Genomic DNA, 19,476 nt, shown 5'->3' with positions numbered 1-19,476 from the left:
AAACAGATGAAGAAACCAAGGCTCAGCTTAAACTGCATGCTCAAGGTCACAGAGCAGGCGAGGAGTGGCACTGGCATTAAAACCAGAGCTCAGGTGTCCCACTATACCCCTCCTTGATAACAGGTAGGCGACTCCTGTTAACAACGGTGCCTGGCATGGCCGTCGGGTTGGGCAGGAGCAGGGAGCAGGGGGCAGCACTAAATGGAAAGAGAAAGGCGAATGAGGAAGGAGCGAGATGATGCATTTGAACTCCACTCTCTCGCTAAGTAACGCCTTCCCCCAACCCAACCCATAAGTCTCTCTCCACTCTGCAATTTCCTGGAATTCAGTGGCACCCCTAGGTCCATGTAAAAGGTATTGCTTCCTATCAGACTAAAGGACCCCAGAGAGCCCCCATTGGCCATTCACACCATCAGCAGGGCGGGGAATGAGACTCTGGACCTGCTGATACACATCTTCATGGTCTAAGTCAAAGCGTATTTCCACCCTTTAGGGTTGATGCATTTCAGACTGACAGACCACCCTTCTGCTTGGCCTTCACGGCCTTCCTCTCACCAACAACCGCCTATACTCCAGGTAGGATGGAGACATAATGGCTTATAAAACGTTGGATGAAAGAAGAATCTGGAGTCCATACTGATACTAAAGGGTAGAAAGGGAGGGAGGGAAAGGGAAAGCTCTTACTTCCAGTTAAATATCTTCTGAGAACTGGAGAAGGAATGATAGAGTTAGAAATTACCATTGATTCAGGATCAATGATTCAGAATCATCAAATGATGCTAGAACCACTGCATATTTTTATTGGGAGAAAGGCTATTTACAGAGTCTCAAAGTATCTCCCCACAGATAACTTAATTACAAAAGACAGAAAGGTACCTTTACGGTGGACAAATTGGGAGGAACAACCTTAACGGAGTGATCAAAGTCCACATCACCAATAACAGGACAAACTGATCCTTAGTGCTGAGCTGGGGACTCGGCACCACTTCTGCAGTATTCCTGTCAGAAGGACAACCTGAGGGTTCTCAAGGCAATGATCAGACAAACCCAAATTGAGGAACATTCTGCACAAGAAAACACATGGCCTGTTAGCTTCAAAATGTCAGCGTCACGAAAGACCAAGAAAGGCTGAAAAACTGTGTCAGATTAAAGGAAACTAAAGAGGCATGACAACTAAATGTAATGAGTGGGGCCTGGATCAGGAAAAAAGACTGCTAGAAAAGACATTATTGGGACATGTGGTGAAATTTGAGCATGGACTGTGCATTAGATAACAGTATTATATCAAGTTTCCTGAATATAGATAACTGTACTGTCAGAAAATGGCCTTGTTCTTAAGAGATACACGCTGAAGCTGAAAGGTCATGCTGTCTACAACTTAGGGTCAAAAGATTCAGGAAAAAAAATTGATGGATAGATACATGATAGACATAAGGCAAATGTAGCAAAAGGCTAAAAGGTGACTCTAAGTGGAAGAGAGACAGTTGTTCATTTTATCAGTCTTGCAAGTTTTCTAGAGGTTTAGAGTGTCAAAATATTGTTAAATACAAAAGCATTTCTTAAATGTAGGTACCTGTAAGTTGGCTTATACACTACAGCCAGGTTCCATGCTACCCTGGGAAACTTAACAACTAAGGAAACTCAACCACAATTAGGGCAAACACACTTCAGGATAAAATAATTAGCAGATCATTGCACAAACATATAACTAAACAATTATATTATAATGCAGCACCCCTTGATACACACTTTTCTTATTCAAAATTTGGGCCATTTGCAAAGAATGAGAATGCTAAACAAATCAAAGTTCACAATTTCGGATCCTGAGACCAAGTTTGCTATTTAATTCACATCCTCCTGCTTCTTCCTTTGCAGAGAGTGCATGAGTCATGCTCTCAGGTACTTTGCAATACATCTGCTTTCAAGGACTTGAGTCTCATCACTTGAGCCAGAGTTATCACCTTTTCTAAATCGGGACAAGCATATCTGAGCTCTTGTGCAAATAACAGTGTTCTCCCAACAGGGTCTGGAGGTAATTGGTCCTAGCAAATTCACTTCTGGCTGCACTTAACAGTAATCACTAAATGGAGATCCACAGCAATGACCATTAGCTGCAACTGCATCTAGAAGGATGTAATTTTTAGAAACGGTCTCTGTTCCAATCTATGCAGGAAGACATTATTTCACAAGGTTCTTCCCAACATTGTCCAGGCACCATAGAACACCCGCGTGTTCAGTCCCCCATGCCGTTCTCCATTATTCCATCTCTGCCAACAGCCCAGAAAACCTTCATCTTGATGCTATGTGTGTACGGGCCGAGGCATAGAAACATAATTCCTAATTATGTACCATACTGAAAAATTACATAGTCTCCTTTCTGCTTCCTCAGACGTTTCCAGGAGCTCCAAAGATTTCTACCTGTAAAATGAAACTGAAACTCCTTCTCATGGAATACAAGGCCCTACCATGTATCATGCTGATTTCACTTTTCCTTCACCTGATTCCAAACTTGACCCATGTCCCCTTCACATGCCTTAGTCACAAATCAAATAGTTCCCTCAACATAGGCCATGTTGTCCTGCCTCCTGGCCCTGGTTCACACTGTTTCTTTTGCTTCCTTTTCATGTCCATCATGATCCAGGGCAGCTGGTTCCATGGTTGTACCATGGCGCCATTCAACACACTCACTGATCCCTGTGAGGTCCGAGGAGAAGGGGAACAAGGGAGGGGATGGGGCACGCACTGGTGCAGTTCACCTCGTGTGGCTCCAGTGCCTAACACAGGATGTAACTGCAGAGCATGCACCAATCAGATGGATGGGAAAAGTGCATTTGTTATCAGAAAGATTTCACTAGGAAGGAAACCACTCCGTTTCCACCAGCAAGGTCAAAAACCCTGCCTTGGTGCTGTAAGTAGGAACAAATATTTCTACAGACTAAACCACAGGGTCACATTATCATAAGATCAATAACCTGACCAGGGGGCCTTGCTGCAGAAGACAGGGACCAGTCACCAAACAAGTGACATGCAGATTTGCATTATCACAGAACACAGTTTTAAAGGGGTTCGCTTTATTTTTATTGCATGTACCTTAATTTCACTGCAACAGAACAAATGCGGTAAAGTCATTCATCCACAGAAAGTCTAAGGGATGACATATGGCATTTTTGAGATACTTCCCAGCGTAGGGTCCCATATCAGTAGGCCAGTCTGTCTCTTTACCTGATCCGCCATTAAGACTCAGCCCAAAGCCTGAAACTGGGGAGGAGGAGGACATAATGTAGGAGAAGTGAAAAGCCAGAGATCCAGCTTTCCTGGCAGAGGGGATCATAGGGAGAGGGGAAACTGGGGTAGAAGAGGCAAGGGTGAGATTTGAGCCCTCCTGTCCCCTCTCTATAGGGATATCTGCCCACCCCCGGGAGGCTCTACATCAAAGTAAACTCAGTGGCCAGTAGGGTCAGGTAACAGGAGGCTGGGTTTTTAGCTTTCCCGGGTTGCCCTGTAGGTTCCCTGCAGTCTGGACAGGCCCCAGTGGCCCCACAAGCCCTTGAAGCCAACCCCCAGAAGTTCCCTGGGGTAGTGACTGGGGAGTTAGCCCCTGAGGCTGCCATGGGGACAAAGTAGCCAGGAGCAAAAGGCTAGACCAGCTGACCCAGAACCACAGGAGAATCAAAACCACGGAGTCCAAAGCACCACGGGGGAGGAGTGGGGGTATTGAGGGATGCCAGGTCACACCTGTCAGCAGAGCTCACAAACCCAGACACCACTTCGGTGAAGTGCAGGGGGAGAGAGGAGACACCTGAAGGAGTGAGCATTTTACTTAAAGAAACTAAATCATCAGCCAAAAAAAACAAACCCAAAACAAAACAAACAAATGAAAAATCACTATCCAAAAGTTAAGTTCATATTTGACTTTAAATATGAGGTTTCACCCCTGGTCCCCTCTAAAGTGGAGGCTCTAGAGCAGAGGTCCCCAACCTTTTTGACAGAGGGGGAGCAGGGCAGGGGCCCAGCAGTTTGCGGGGTTCCTGCTCCTATGCGGGTCTGATGCCATCACTGATGGGGGGCGGCGAGGCTCGGGCGGGGATGCCAGAGATGGGCAGCGGCTGCGGGTGCAGGTGGGGCTTCGCTCACTCACCCCCTGCTGTGTGGCCCCGTTCTTGGTGGGGACCACAGCTCTAAAGGAAAATCAGCTCCATCAAAAAGAAAATTAAAAAGCTACATTTTCTCACACACCTCGGGGGATACTGACAAAGCTGTGACCATGCTACACTGGTATTTCTCACGTTATGTTGTCAGTCTACAAAGTACTTTTTCTGTAAAGTAACTCCCCATCCCCTGCTGATTGACAAGAATAAATCCTCTATCCTCTAAAAAGCCAAGACAAAAAGTTTTAGCAAAGAAAGGAATCTGATGAGAGTAGCCCCTGGCAAGCTGACTGCTGCGCAACCTGTGCTGTAGGCTTCTGAAGTCTGCAGCACAGTTGTAACAGCAGTGCTGCGGTTGCCCTCTCTCCCAGTCACCCCGGCATTTCTCAAATGCCTGGCTGTGCTGAATGTATACTTCCAGCTCCTAGAATTACATTACCCTTCTCTTAGTGGGCTAGTGAGTTAAACCAGAAAATACAAATTAGGCTGCAAAATCACACTCCATTCATTCAAGTACACTCTAAGAATTTACAGTGTAACAGGCAACCCAGGCAGTAGGTCCCTGTCCCCTACAAAAATTAGTATCTAATGCAAAATATAAATAAGAGTAATTAATGGGGGACGTGCTATGGTGGGGGAATTGCAGTGTTCAGGGAACACGTGGGTAGGACTTCCAGCAGCCTGGTTGTGGAGGTGCCCAAGGGAGAGCATAGAGAGTCTTTGGCCTTGGGCTACACCCCTGATTTCCCCACCAACCTCCACAACTCTGCTGCTCTCACCCCATAGCTTCTAAGTGCTACCTTCACATATTAAGCACTCTATTGAAAATGTCTTCCTGGTAAGTCTACAGGTTATGCACAATGAAGTTATTGCTTGTGCAACTGAAGTGGAAAAATGCATTCACCACGCTTCCCACACTTACCGCTGGGGGTTGTTTGGTCCAAGCTGATGCCAAGACTTCACATTTCCTTCCTTTATTCACAGAGAGCTTCAGGGATTCCCTACCCACTTTGGGTCTCTGTGTGGCCTAAGGCAGAGGTTCCTGCTGCTCACTGAGAAGCATGCGGAAGTTAGATGGAGACTCCAGAAAGAGCGTCCCACTCCTCCTCCCCCACCCAACAGTGCTGAAGCTCCCCATTCCTTCCTGAGACTTATTCTAGGATGAATAACTTCCACCTTATAAAATGTGCTGGTAACAGTTATTGTGATTTAGGTATATGCTGAGGGGTTGAGGATACCTAGGATTTGCTCCATTCCAAGGGGTGGAAACCTAGATTTCCCAATAGCCTGATGGAAGAAGGATACACTCTCTAGGAAAAGTTAGCCCTGGAGACAGGTCCACTGGCTGGGGACCAGAGTGTGTCCATCAGTAAACCTTCTGTATGGAGTTCAACATTTATATGCACTTCCATTGGACAATGGAAACAATCATATTTTGAGTATAACTTCAAATTCTCAAATTTCTTTAGTTAATCTCAATGCTTCAGCAAATCCTGTTATAAGCAATAAAAGTACAAGATACTAAAGAAATGTGTCTTGCCCCATGTTCACCCTACCACTAGAGCCCACAGGGAAAACGCAGCATCAAACATAAAATATAAAATTAAACACAGAGAGACTGGCCCAGGGTTCCTAGGTCAGTAGCATTGGAGCTGGGCCCAAGGAACCGAGCTAGAACTGGTTGGCCAGCAGTGAACCACAGAGTGATGGAGACTATGTTAGCCTGCATCCTCTGAGAAGCAGGTGTCAAGATGGGATTAGACATACAAGAAATTTAACAGGAATAAAATCTGTAAAAGAAAATGGGTGAGGAGCTGAGGGAGGCTGAGAAAGCCATCAGATCCAGATATAGGTCCAACTCCCAGTGAAGGAGAGAAGGAAGGAAGTTGGGCGGAAGCGTCTTAGACTGCACTGCAGCTCTAAAGAAAGTTCAGCAAGGCCATCAGGGAGTCCTCAAACCAAAGTGACTATCAGAGGAGTCCTGTGTCTCCAGGAATAGCTGCCATGCTCAGTCATTGCCAAGAGTACCCTTGGGACGCATGGCCTCAGCCATCACAGGGACAAACCCCCCCCAACACAAGCTAGGGACATAGGTAGTCAGAGATAGGAAAGGTACGTTCTCTTGGCTGCCACACAGACAAATCTCCCCTTTCCCAAAATGCCAGTGGAAGGACCAGGAAGAAAGCAAGAGGAACAGTGTCTACCTTATATATACCTTGCCAATTTCTAACATTCGAAAATCTGCCTCTGAAAATTTACTTACAAAGAGAGACCTAAATATTTCCCTTGTGGGAAGCCACAGTTGCAATAAAAACTTCCCTGAGCTTTAAAAACATTCTGAATTCATTCTTTCATTTTTCCCCTTGGCAAACTTGAGGAAGACCCTACTGATTTATATTAGTGAAGACCAGAAAGGAAAAATATCAACTCCAGGGAGGCAACACCAAATCAGGAGAGTAAGTGTCCCCAGAAGTACCCAGTGGGTGACCAACACACGGCGATAGAAGAATACACGTGACCAGACTTCCCGTGAGCTAATGGGGAATTTTAACCCATGACTCATCCCGGGGTGGGGTCCAAAGCTGCAGGGGACACTACCCCACGCCATGCCATATCATCAGCCAGATTGCACATTTCCTGAAAGTAATCAAGTCAGAAACCGACTTTTTGGCAGCAGCCTCTAGTGGAAAAATGACTGCCAAAAGCCAAAATGAGGATGAGTTCAAGGATTTAATTCTGCATGGAAAACACAATCCATTAAATGGGATCTGACAAGGCCTTAATCTCATCCGTAGCTGAGGGGGTTGGCTCAATGCAGTTCTACTCTCTGGAACATATTCTTAGTAAGCTATCTATAGAATCTAGAAAGCCTTTGCCAAAGCCCAAATAAGTCCGTTCTAAGTGGGAAGAGCAGCTCATCAAGCCCTCAGTGACTCTGTAGGAAGTAAGCACGCTATTCTTCCAAGTGCAAAATTATCAAAACCTGGCAACTCAACCTAAGTGGGGAGTCGCACGATTCAAGGCAAGTAACCGAGATTGCCAATGCACGGGGTGGGTTCACAATTTCCACCTGCACAGGAGGTCAGGCCAGTGGCCAGGCTCACTCACAAGGCATCCACAGGGTCATATTCCCAGGCTGGGGCCCCTTGCATGACCTAGCACACAAGAAAGGGTTGGGGTGTAGAGGATCGAGGCACTCCTAAACAGGGTTTTGAAAACTGAGAGAGAAGGAATTAGGGGCTGTCGCCTTCATTAGCCCACTTAATCCTAACAACAGCCCCAAGGCCTGTGTTATTTTACTGTTTCCATTTGGAAAATGAGGAAGCCGAGAATAAAACCATGACTCAAATCACATAGTTTAGAAGACTGTTTGCAAACTCATACTGTGGAATTCCAAAACCCATGCCTCACCACTCACAAGGTGGTCCTCAGACCATCACATCACCTGGAGCTTCTTAAAATGCAGATTCACAGGCTGCATTCAGACCTCCTGAATCAGGATCTGTGTTTACAGTATTTCCCGAGGAATTCATTGAGACATAAAGTTTGAAAAGCAGTGCTGTCAAGGGCTTCTATCCAAAAGGAGTGGGTGGATCAAATACATAAGTCTAAACTAGAAAAATATTTACTGCAATAGAACAGGGCCAGTCTTACAGGATATATAAAATATATATCTCAAACTATACATCCAACGTGCACACCAAATTAGTACAACCAATCGCACTATCTTATTTCACCAATGACAAATCCAGAGACATGAAAGCCAAACTTATGTGGGGCTGGTAGAACATGGTGAAGGGGTCATGACTTTAGAGAAAGGTGGACTGAGTTGAAATCTTCAGCCCTGCCACCAGCTGGGTGACTTCGGCCAAGTTGCTTGATCTCTCTAACCTCAGTTTCCTGACCTGTTTAACTAGGATAACAGCAATGCTCACCTTACCAGGGTTTGGGGGAATTAAATAATCAAATGAATGCACACTTCTTGGTGCATAACCGATGCTCAATAAACATTGATTTCTTTTACTTTCGGTGCAATGTGAACCAGGGCCTGGCTCTGCAAATGTGCCCACAGAGTCTGGGGAGAGAAAAGCGCTCAGCAACCAGCTCTTTCCTATCCTCTTCAGTCCTCTAGCGGCAGGTACTGAGACTCCTGTCACTAATCAGACTGGCTGGACTTGTATGTTTTTCTTTGCTCCAAGTTCAACTTATTCTCCATTCTTTTTTAAGAAAAACCTACACAAAGCAGGCTTAACACACTGACTGCCACACTAGAAAAAAAATTTTTTTCCTTGCGGCCATGGTGTTTTATTACAAAAATAGAACAAAAACTTCAAAACAATCCTTTCTAATTTAATGAAAATTTTATTTTTATTGTTTTCCATGTGTGAGTTATATGCAACTGGAAAAAATAGTTCATGCAGCTCCCAAGGTGAACAGACATGTGAATTATGTACGCTTCACAATGCCCCGGGCTCAAAACCAGTGTGAGTTATATACAACTCACGTGGCAGTTAATGTGTTAAAGGGATAGGACATGCAGAACAAGGAAAAGGGCACCCAGGGTGAGTTCCCAGGGGTGTCTGTTTTCCAGGCACTGAAGCCTTTTTGTTTATTTATTTTTTTCCTCTTTTTTCCTTTCAAAAATCTCAGGTTTTTGACAGCAGACTTTTCACGCCAGAGGCTTAGTGAGCTCTCAGGGCCCACAGTGTCTGCTCCTGGAGCCACAAAACCTAAACTCGATCCTATTTACTCTGTATGTGTAGGCTCAGGGCACGTGAGGATTCCAGTGAGTGCTGAGCAGAAATACAAAATTAATAATTACTGAGCGCATTTTGGATGCCAGACACTGTGCTCTTTCACATATTTTATCTCCTTTAAATCCTCCCAATAACCCTGAGAAGTGGGTCTCTGTATCCTCATTCCAAAGATTAAAAAACGGAGGCCAGATTAGGTAAGTGACCTACTCAGATTAACATAGCAAAATATATTTTTGAGTTCAAAGGCATATTAAATCTCACCGAGTCCAGTGGTGATCCACATGTGGTCCTTGGACCAGCAGCATTTGCATCGCCTGAAGCTCATTAGAAAAGCACATTCTCGGGCCCCACCCAGCCCGGAGAGTGAGTCCAACAATCTGGTGTAAGAAGCCCTCCAGGTGATTGTGATGCACACTCAAGTTTGAACTGTCAGAACCACTGTTTTAGTCCAACCTTAGTTGTGACAATTAAGAAAACAGTTTCACCACAAAGAAATGATGTTATGTGAGGTAATAGATATGTTAATTAGCTTGATTTAATCATTTTGCAATGTATACATGTATCAAAACATCATGTTGTACATTGTAAATATGTACAATTTTTATTTGTCTATTACACCTTCATAAAGCTGGTGGGGAGAGAATAGAGAGGTTTGAAGAGATGAAGCAGTTTGCCAGTGGTAATAGCATTGGAACTAAAACCCAGCGCAGCCACTATCAGAAGTCAAATTCTCCCACCAGGGTAACTGAGAACGTCCCTTTCATGAAGAGTGAAGACTAAAGCCCTTAGCACGATAGAGCGCTAAACCGTGTTACTTTCTGGCAGTAATGGCTGGGATTTGAACCTGGACCAGCATGAGAAGACCTTTCCTTCAAGCTCTGGCCCTTCCTCCCGAGACTCTGCTGAACTGTCTGCTCCAAGACATGGAGCATCTGCCTCATCACCACTGCCCAGCCAAGAGAGGGACGAGAGGGGACAGTGTCAGGGACTGTATTCCTGATAATTTGGTGCATTTGGTTGTAATTGTAATTGAAATCTTGTTTGATAATAAGGGCTGATGACCATATCTCATGGCCCTAGATCCCAAATGCCCTCCAAGTATGACTAGGGAGAACGAGAAGAGAGTAAGCAAAGCTATCACTTACCCTTATTGAGCAATCACTCAACAGTAATGGCCCTACAGAAGAGCTGTAAGAGAACAGACAGCACCAATTCACGGGAACCGTGTGCTCCTTCTCAGCAAACAAGACCCTCCAACACTGAGAGGGGCAGGAGGTTAACAATCACATGTGCAGATCCCCTAATTGTGTGTGTGTACATGTACACACACACACAGATATGCATAGCAGGGTGGCTGAGAAGCTCTGGATCTCAGAGTCAGAGAGAACCCAACACCTCAACCTCAGTAGAGGGAAGACTGTACTCCTTGGTGGTGAAAAGAGTTACCTTAAGGACTGAGAGCTCTGATCATCGATGTACCGCTTCATTTAAAAAATGTAAGAATATGATGCACCTTTCTCCTAGGTAGCTAACATGAGTCAGCAATTTTCAGGTTTTTTTCACTTCTTGAGTGACATGGTGGTGAGGTGAGGGGAAGAACACACAAATGATACACTCCTATAAGCATTATTTAAAATCCCACTATAACCTGGGGAACAGACACGCCTGGAGCTCTGACTTGGGGGGAAAGGCGGTACAGGAGCAACGTATGTAACCTGCAATTCTGTATCCCCCATAACAAGATGAAATAAAAAAAAAAAAAAAGAATACGATACATAAAAAAAATAAAATAAAATAAAATCCCACTATAGTTCTTTCTTTTCTTTGCGATCCAAAAGGCATATTGAAAACAAATTAAGGTTACCAAGGTAACCTTAATTCTGCTCTGATTTATTAATTGATAAGTAAACTGTTCCCACACTTGAGTACTTTCCTTGTAGTAAATTATGCACAACAAATCTCACAGCTGATCATGCCTACCACAGTTAAGGACAACTGCATGAGAGAATATTTACCATCTAGCCTTGCCATTGAAATCAATGATTTGCCTTTCCAAAGAAAGGAAGGTTCCAAAATAGCACACAGATGTATTAAGGATACCAATAAATAAATAACCAATGCCAATGGATTTCTAGCCTCAATTGCTAAAGGGCTGGCATATTTGTACCTGCTGTGTCCTTCCTACTGCATGAAGTAGCATAAGGATCCAGAAATAAATCCTGACTTTAAAAAAAATTGTCATTTAATCTCTTTCAGGAACCAAGACGTTGATGTTGACACATGATACAACTAGATCAAATAAAGTTCACGAGCATCAGTACATTCTCTCTATTAAGGAGCATGAAGGCCATGCAGAGAGAATGGATGATGGTAATGGAGTTAGACAAGCAAATAAGATGCTCTTTTCATGAGAGTAACTCTTTACCTGTTCATGGAGGAAGATGATGAGCCTGGTTTGGGGTGGAAGGAGTAGCTATGAAAACACTGTGTGTGACAGGACTGACTCGATAAGAGATGCTCCAGGGTAAGAACACATAGACCAAGAGCCATTCACCATCCCCTGTTCCACCATGGTCACTTGCTGAGAACTGCAGGTTCATACGATGTACTTCTCTCTAGGTAAGTGGGTTTTATTTTATTCAAAACCTCACAATGCAATAACCGAACCCTTAGTATGAATAAGAAAAACATTTGCCTGCATTTCTTGTCTGGCCAGTGTATCCGTCACATTGTATGAAGAAATCCAAACTCCTATTCATCATTCCTTTTCAGAACTCATCTATAATTCAATCTACACTAAGAACCTTCACACAATGAAATGGCTTTTACTGAGTGATTACACACATTACCTAGATACAAAAGAGAGCACATTTTTCAAATACATTTCATGAATTCCAAGAGTTGTCTGAATTGTTTATGGGGGGAGGAAAACAAGGTTTATATGTTCTGCTAACCATGTGGAGCATATGAAAGTGTATAGTAGGAGACAAAGTGAAAGAAGTTAAATTAAGGTAACAGGAAGAAAGGAGAGGCAGAAGGCAAGCTGGAAAATGATTAAATCTTGATTTCCGATACCTGTAGTACTGTTTCAAAAGTGAGTTTGAAAGACCCATTCAGAAAAAAAAAAAATCACCTTTTTACACCACATTCATACCCAGATTGATTTTTTTTTAATACAGGTGAGAAGGTAAGAGACAGAGTTATAATGAAAATAGAGTACAATACCAGAGGTAAATAAAAGGCCTTTGCAGGAAGATGCAAGACTATAAACAACGAACAAGAACAGAGTAAACAGCCACCTGGAAAACCATACGAGAAGATTCTCGCTTCATTTCTGCCAGCAGCAGCTCCTACATCTCTTACAACTGGAAACCTTTCCCCAGCAAGAGACTCAAGACACAGGGCTGAGTTTATTCCTACCACATGCTTTTCTCTGCACCCTTATCTGAATGCCTCATCCTCCTTTGAAGCAAAAGACTCATTAATCCAGTTCAAATTGCCAACATCAGTCAATCCTTTGCCTCAGCATTTAAATGCCAATACCAATTAAATACCTACAGCAAATTAACCACCGATACAATCTTCACTGCATTCAGGAAATCCAGCCAGAAGTCCAGCTAGCATTGATTCCAACCTTCCTCCGTCAATTCTAATTTACTCAGTGCAAAGGAATGAGATAATTTTCTGGCCACGCTGACTATGCATCCAACTGGACTGAAACAACTCCACAAGCAAATAAGAAGGAACGAACTGTGTTGCAATCCACCAAACCTGAAGGATGTCTTCACCAAGGCTTCCGGGCTATCCAGCTGCGGCAATTCATCCGCTAGGATTTCCTCCGGCGGTCGGGGGTCATGGACAATCGTTGGCCGTGGCTTCTCCTTGACATTCCCGGTGAGCCCATCGATGAGGGAGTTCCACAGGCAGTTCTGCGACTTAGACCCTGAGGCATGAGGAAAAAAAGATGTGCAGATAAATCACCAACCGACTCCGTGTCCTGCCTTCCGCAACTCAGGATTTTCCAAAGCAGAGCAGAGAAATTCATGTATTTCTCATCATCTCCACCAACATCAGACGGCTCCAGAAGGTACTGGTAAAGCAACTTATGGAGTAACCAGGAATTTTCACATTTACATGCAGAAAATAGGCTAACACTCTGAGTATTTTGACTCATCGATAAGTATCATGGATACATCTTCTCTCATCTCGGTGGTGATGAACAGCCCCAAACTCTTGACAGAGCCACAGGCATCTACTCAGATGTCTATTCAGCAGTTGGAAGTATACACAGCACTAGCACTTTACAGAACAGTGAGGAGGTTCAGACATGAGTCTCCCCCATGATCTCAGCTTGCTTGAGGCCCACGTTTCAAGACTCCATTCTATGGAGACATCCACCCCAAAGAGGGCCCCACCTCCAAGAACTAGAACTCACCATCCACAGGTTGATTCTTCTGCCGTATCAAGACCCAACGAAAAGTACGCTGCATGCTTATTGATATCCTACTCTATAAACACTTCAGATATATGAGATAAATGTTAAGGGTAGGCATCAAGTGGAAATGGTGTCTACAAAAGTAGAGCCTGATCAGCCACGTGATCAGGCCAACATCAACAGTGATAAGTAGTGTGGATAGTATGTACCCTTGACATGATGTGATGAAAATGACACTCCAGCTCCGTGGCCTCCTTCCCCAAAACACATAACCCCCGTGTATTAAGCATGTTTCTAGCTTCTGTAAAGTTCGAGATTTAACATCTGCCCAACACGCATATGCCGGACACAGCTATTAATAGTTCTGGACAATTTGATAATATGCCTGAGTCACCCTGCCTTGGCCTCCTGTCTCCCTTGTGACCTCATCTCCCCAACCCCAACCCTTCAAGAAGAGTCCTCCTCTCAGGGGTGCACTTTTCAAATACAAACCAACTAGCACAGAGTCCATACCCCCAATCACCTCCCTCATAGGGCTTTCACACTCCTGGCCACTGTCACAGCCCAGAAGAGCCTAAGAAGACATGATGACTAACTATAATGTGGTGTCCTAGACAGGATCCCGGAACTTAAAAAGGATTCTGGGTAAAAACTAAAGAAGTCTGAATAATGCATGAATGTTAGCTAATAATAACGTATTGATATTAGTTCATTAATTGTTACAAATGTACCATGCTAATGTAAGTTAATCATAGAGGAAATTGGGTGTGGGGCACATGAGATCTCTTTATATTAGCATCTTTGCAATTGTTCTGTAAATCTTCTAAAATAAAAATTTCTAAAAATTTTCTCAAAAATTTATAAAAATAAAAGTAAATAAATAAAAATAATAAATCACAAATAATAAATGAACTAATAAATATTACAAAAGAAGCTTATGAGAAATTTTTTTTAAGTAGAGTCAGAGGGTATTAACATTAGCCAATTGCCATGTGCTTGTGCTGGTTATGCTTTGCCCAGGTAAAAGAAAGATTTTACCTCTGCACAGAGACGTTGTCAGGTTGCCAAGCCATGCACCCGTGGAGCTGTGCCCATGCAGAGGGAGTTGGGCTTTTCTGATTCACACAAAGGCTCTTTATGAGGCCCGAGGTATGTGTGTGGAGGAGTGAGAAGCAGTGCCAGCCGACACACACTGTGCATGGGATAGGCAAGTAGAGAACAGATTTGTGTGCACATGGGAATGCCTCCCCAAGACCCTGACCAGCCATCTGCGACCTCCCACAGAAGAAATCACTCTGCTTTGTTGCACCACTAAGATCGAAAGCACTTCACCCCCAACGGGGAGCTCCTTATGCAGTTCCCTGAGCCTACAGCAAGGACACCCATAGGCCAGGAAACAACCCTTTGAATGCCCATGCCATGACTGACCACCCCCCGCCCCCTGATAAGTGTCCACCCAAACTACTTTTCTGTCAATCAAGAGAAAATGAAAGCACATCAGTATCAGGAAACAAATCCCTCAAACCCCTGAAATACAAAACAGCTTTTTTTTTTTCTTTTAAAGCCCTAAACATAAAAGGACTGTCCGGAAAGCATCCAGCCATGTAATATGTTGCACAAACTATTCTCGTTACATAAACAATGGCTGGATACTTTCCAGATAGCCCTTGTATATCTTAATAAGATCTGGTTCTATTAATGAAGGCCTGGTTCTATGTTAATGAAGATCTGTTCTATGTTAATAAAAGTCTGGTTCTAGGAGGAAGAAAAAGAGCAGCAGCCTGTTTTCTTAAATTTGATCTAAGTGAAGGCCGTGCAATAAACTCCCTGCACATTCCCCTTCATTCCTTCATGTATTCATTCGATAAACACATATTGAATTCCCTCAGTGTGCCAGGTTCTGTTCTTGGCCCTAGAAATAGAAAGATGAATGAGATTGATTCCCAAGAAAAACCATAAGCAATCACAGTGAATGGGCAACGCACCATAACTGTAGGGGGCAAACAAAGCGCCATGGGAGCCAGAGGAGGGCTTACCTGCTCCACCTCCAGGCCCTGGGGAGAGCTCACAGAGAACCTGACATCTGAGATGATCTAAAGCATGAGCAGCTCTTCAGCAGGTGGGGAAGAGAGGGAAGAACTATCAGCCCACACAGCGTGTGCAAAGGCTCAGAGGCATAACAAAGCCGCTTACTGAAGCTGGAGACCAGTGAGAAGGGACAGTGTCCACGGAGAAGGTCACAGGCTAATTAGGCCGGTTGCAAAGTGCCTTGAATAGAACGCTAATCATTTTAGAGTCTCTCCTATAGGCAAAATACAAATGAAAGATTTTTGAGCAAGGTTGTTGTGACACAGCCTTATCTGTGTTTCAGAAAGGAGACTGGCGTGCTGCAGAGCAGGGACCCATGTGGAGCAGCGGGGAGGGCTCCGTGAACCCATGGGTGCCAGGCATTTTATCTGCAGGTGAAATAACATCTTACACATAAATATGGGATTAATATTTTTAAAAACATGTAGATGTGATTAATAACACTACAAACTCATTTAAAAGCATTGATGAATTCATAATAGATTTTTCAGCATTTTCTCAAGGCTGTGAATCAGAAGGATCGTGAGATGCAAGCCACCTCTGCATGAGGGGTCCCAAATGGGCAGCGGATGACACCTCCAAAAGATGGAACAACAGCTGCAAAGACACACTGACAAGTTTAAAAGAAGATTGCAGTAGAAGCTACAAGTAGGATTCACTCAATATCCATTCCCAACTCCCCTTTCACTTGCCTTCCTCTTGTAAAAAAGCTAGAAAACAATCCACATGCACACCTCGGAGATGGCGTGTGTTCCATTCCAGACCACCGCAATAAAGCCAATATCACAATAAAGTGAGTCATACAAATATTTTGGTTTCCCAGTGCATATAAAGGTTATACTTAAGGCCGGGCGCGGTGGCTCACGCCTGTAATCCTAGCACTCTGGGAGGCCGAGGCGGGTGGATCGCTCGAGGTCAGGAGTTCGAGACCAGCCTGAGCAAGAGCGAGACCCCGTCTCCACTAAAAATAGAAAGAAATTATATGGACAACTAAAATATATATATACAAAAAATTAGCCAGGCATGGTGGCACATGCCTGTAGTCCCAGCTACTCGGGAGGCTGAGGCAGTAGGATCGCTTAAGTCCAGGAGTTTGAGGTTGCTGTGAGCTAGGCTGACGCCACGGCACTCACTCTAGCCCGGGCAACAGAGTGAGACTCTGTCTCAAAAAAAAAAAAAAAAAAAAAAAAGGTTATACTTAACATGACACTGTAGTCTATTAAGTGTGCAATAGCATTATATCTAAAAAATGTACATATCTTAATAAAAATATTTTATTGCTAAAAAATGCTAATGATCATCTCAGCCTTCAGCAAGTTGTAATCTTTTTGCTGGTGGAGGGTCTTGCCTTGATGCGGATAGCTGCTGACTGATCAGGGTGGTGGTTGCTGAAGGCTGGAGTAGCTGTGGCAGTTTCTTAAAATAAGACAACAATGATTCTTCCTTTCACAAAAGATTTCTCTGTATCATGGGATGCTGTTTGACAGCATTTTACCCACAATAGAACTTCTTTCAAAATTGGAGTCAATCCTCTCCAACCCTCCTGCTGCTTTATCAACTAAGTTTATGTAATATTCTAAATCCTTCATTGTCTTTTCAACAATGTTCACAGCATCTTTACTAGGAGGAGATCCCATCTCAAGAAACCACTTTCTTTGCTCATTTATAAGAATCAATTTCTAATTTGTTCACGTCTTATTGTAAGATTGCAGCAATTCAGTCACATCTTCAGGCTCCATTTCTAATTATGATTCTCTTGCTATTTCTATCAAATCTGCAGTGACTTCCTCCACCAAAGTCTTGGACCCTTCAAAGTCATCCTTAAGGGTTGAAATCAACTTCTTCCAAATTTCTGAGAATGATGATATTTTGACTTCCTCCCATGGATCACAAATATTCTTAATGGCATCAAGAGTGGTGAATCCTTTCCAGAAGGTTTTCAATTTACTTTGCTCAGATCCATCAGAGGAATCACTATCTATGGCAGGTATCGCCTTACAAAATGGTATCTTTTTATTATTTGTTTTTTCTTATTTAGAGACAGGCTCTCTCTCTGTCACCCAGGCTGGAGTGCAGTGACACCGTCATAGCTCATTGCAGCTTAGAACTCCTGGACTCAAGGGATCCTCCCGCCTCAGCCATCCAAGCAACTAGGACTACAGGCATGTGCCACCAGATCCAACTAGGTTTTTCATTTTTAAAATTTTTTGTAGAGAAGGGATCTCTTGCAATTCTCCTGCCTGAGCTGCCCAACGTGCTAGGATTCGAAATGTACTTCTTAAATAATAAGACTTAAGAGTCAAAAATTAGTCCTTGATCCATGGGCTGCAGAATGAATGTTGTGTTAGCAATACAATCTCCTTATACATCTCCATCAGAGCTCTTGGGTGAGCAGGTGCACTGTCAATGAGCAGTGATACTTTGAAAAGAAGCTCCTTTTTTTTTAGTAGTATGTCTCAACAGGGGGCTTAAAATATTCCATAAACCATGCTGTAAACAGATATGCTGTCATCCAGGCTTTATTGTTCCATCTATAGAGCACAGGCAGAGTAGATTTAGTATAATTCTTAAAGACTCTAGGATTTTCAGAATGGCCAATGAGCATTGGCTTCAACTTAAAGTCACCAACTGCATTAGCCCCTAACAAGAGAGTCACCCTGCCCTTTGAAACTTTGAAGCCAGGCATTGACTCTCTATCCCTATGAAAGTCCTAAATGGCATCTTCTTCCCGCATAAGGCTGTTTTGTTCACACTGAAAATCTGTTGTTTAGCCTGGCCACCTTCATCAATGATCTTCGATAACTGGATAACTTGCCTTAGCTTCTACATTGCTGCTTCATTTTGCACTTTTATGTTATGAACACAGCTTCTTTCCTTAAACCTCATGAACCAACTTCTGCTAGCTTCCAACTTTTCTTCTGCAGCTTCCTCACCTCTCTCAGCCTACAGAGAATTAAAGAAAAAGAGCCTTGCTCTGGATTAGGCTTTGGCTTAAAGGAATGTTATGGCTGGTTTGATCTTCTCTCTAGACCACTCAGATTTTCTCCATATCAGCAATAAGGCTATTTACTGCCAATAAATAGCTTTCTTATTAATGTGTTCACTGGAGTAGTCCTTCTTCTAATTTCCTTTAAGAACTTTTCCTTTGCATTCACAACTTGGCTAACTGTTTGTGTAAGAGGCCTAGCTTTTACCCTATCTCAGCTTTTAACTTGCCTCACTCACTAAACTTAATCATTTCACATGAACCCTTAAAAGCCAGCGTAGGGTTATTAATTGGCCTAATTTCAACATTGTCATGTCCCAGGGAATAGTGAGGCCTGAGAAGAGAGAGAGAGTGAGTGGAACAGTCAGAACACCCACATCATTTATCAATAAAGTTTGCTGTCTTCTATGGGTGTGGTGCCTGACACCCCAAAACAATTGCAGTAGTATCATTAAAGGTCACTGATCACAGACCATCATAACAGATAAACTAATAATGAAAAAGTTGTCAGAATTACCAAAATGTGACAGAGAGACACAAAGTGAGCACATGCTATTGGAACAATGGTGCTGACAGATTTGCTCAACACAGGGTTGCCACAAACTTTCAACTTGTAAAAAATGCAGTATCTCCAAAGCACAATACCATGAAGCACAGTAAAATGAGGTATGCCTGTACTGAATTTCCCAGCCTCCTTTACTGCTGCGGCTAACTATGTGTTATGATTATGGCCAATAAGCATGGTAGCATGGTCGAACGGTCTAATTCTGGCCAGTGAAATATAGGAGGAAACTCCTGAGGCTAGAGTCTCTTCCTGAATTAAAAAAGTAAATATTCAATAGGAGAAAAGAATTTTTGTTGCTTTAAACTTTGCCTTTCCCTCTTTTCCCCCTTTTCCCTTCTTTCTTCTTCTTGCTGAAAGGTAGACATGGTGCTGGAGCTATAGCAGCCATCTTGTGACCAAGAGATGACAAACATCATGACAAAAGCCTCTATCTTAGATGTAGATGAGTACAAAGATTGAAAGAACCTGGGTCCCTGACAGCACAGTTGAACAGACTT

General features: G+C 43.4%; 1 protein-coding gene across 1 annotated transcript in view; it reads right to left on the bottom strand.

Moving 5' to 3' along the window:
* PDE1C (phosphodiesterase 1C) overlaps positions 1–19,476 on the bottom strand; it is a 485,677-nt gene that overhangs the window by 356,366 nt on the left and 109,835 nt on the right. Inside the window, exon 3 of the mRNA XM_069461523.1 lies at positions 12,677–12,848. Coding sequence (XP_069317624.1) covers positions 12,677–12,848 — 172 coding nt within the window. The remainder of the gene's footprint in view (positions 1–12,676; positions 12,849–19,476) is intronic.

Source organism: Eulemur rufifrons, chromosome 29 (genome assembly GCF_041146395.1).
Source record: "Eulemur rufifrons isolate Redbay chromosome 29, OSU_ERuf_1, whole genome shotgun sequence".
Classification (NCBI taxonomy): Eukaryota; Metazoa; Chordata; class Mammalia; order Primates; family Lemuridae; genus Eulemur; species Eulemur rufifrons.
Note: the sequence above shows the minus strand (reverse complement) of the source record. Positions and strands in the feature narration are given on the sequence as shown.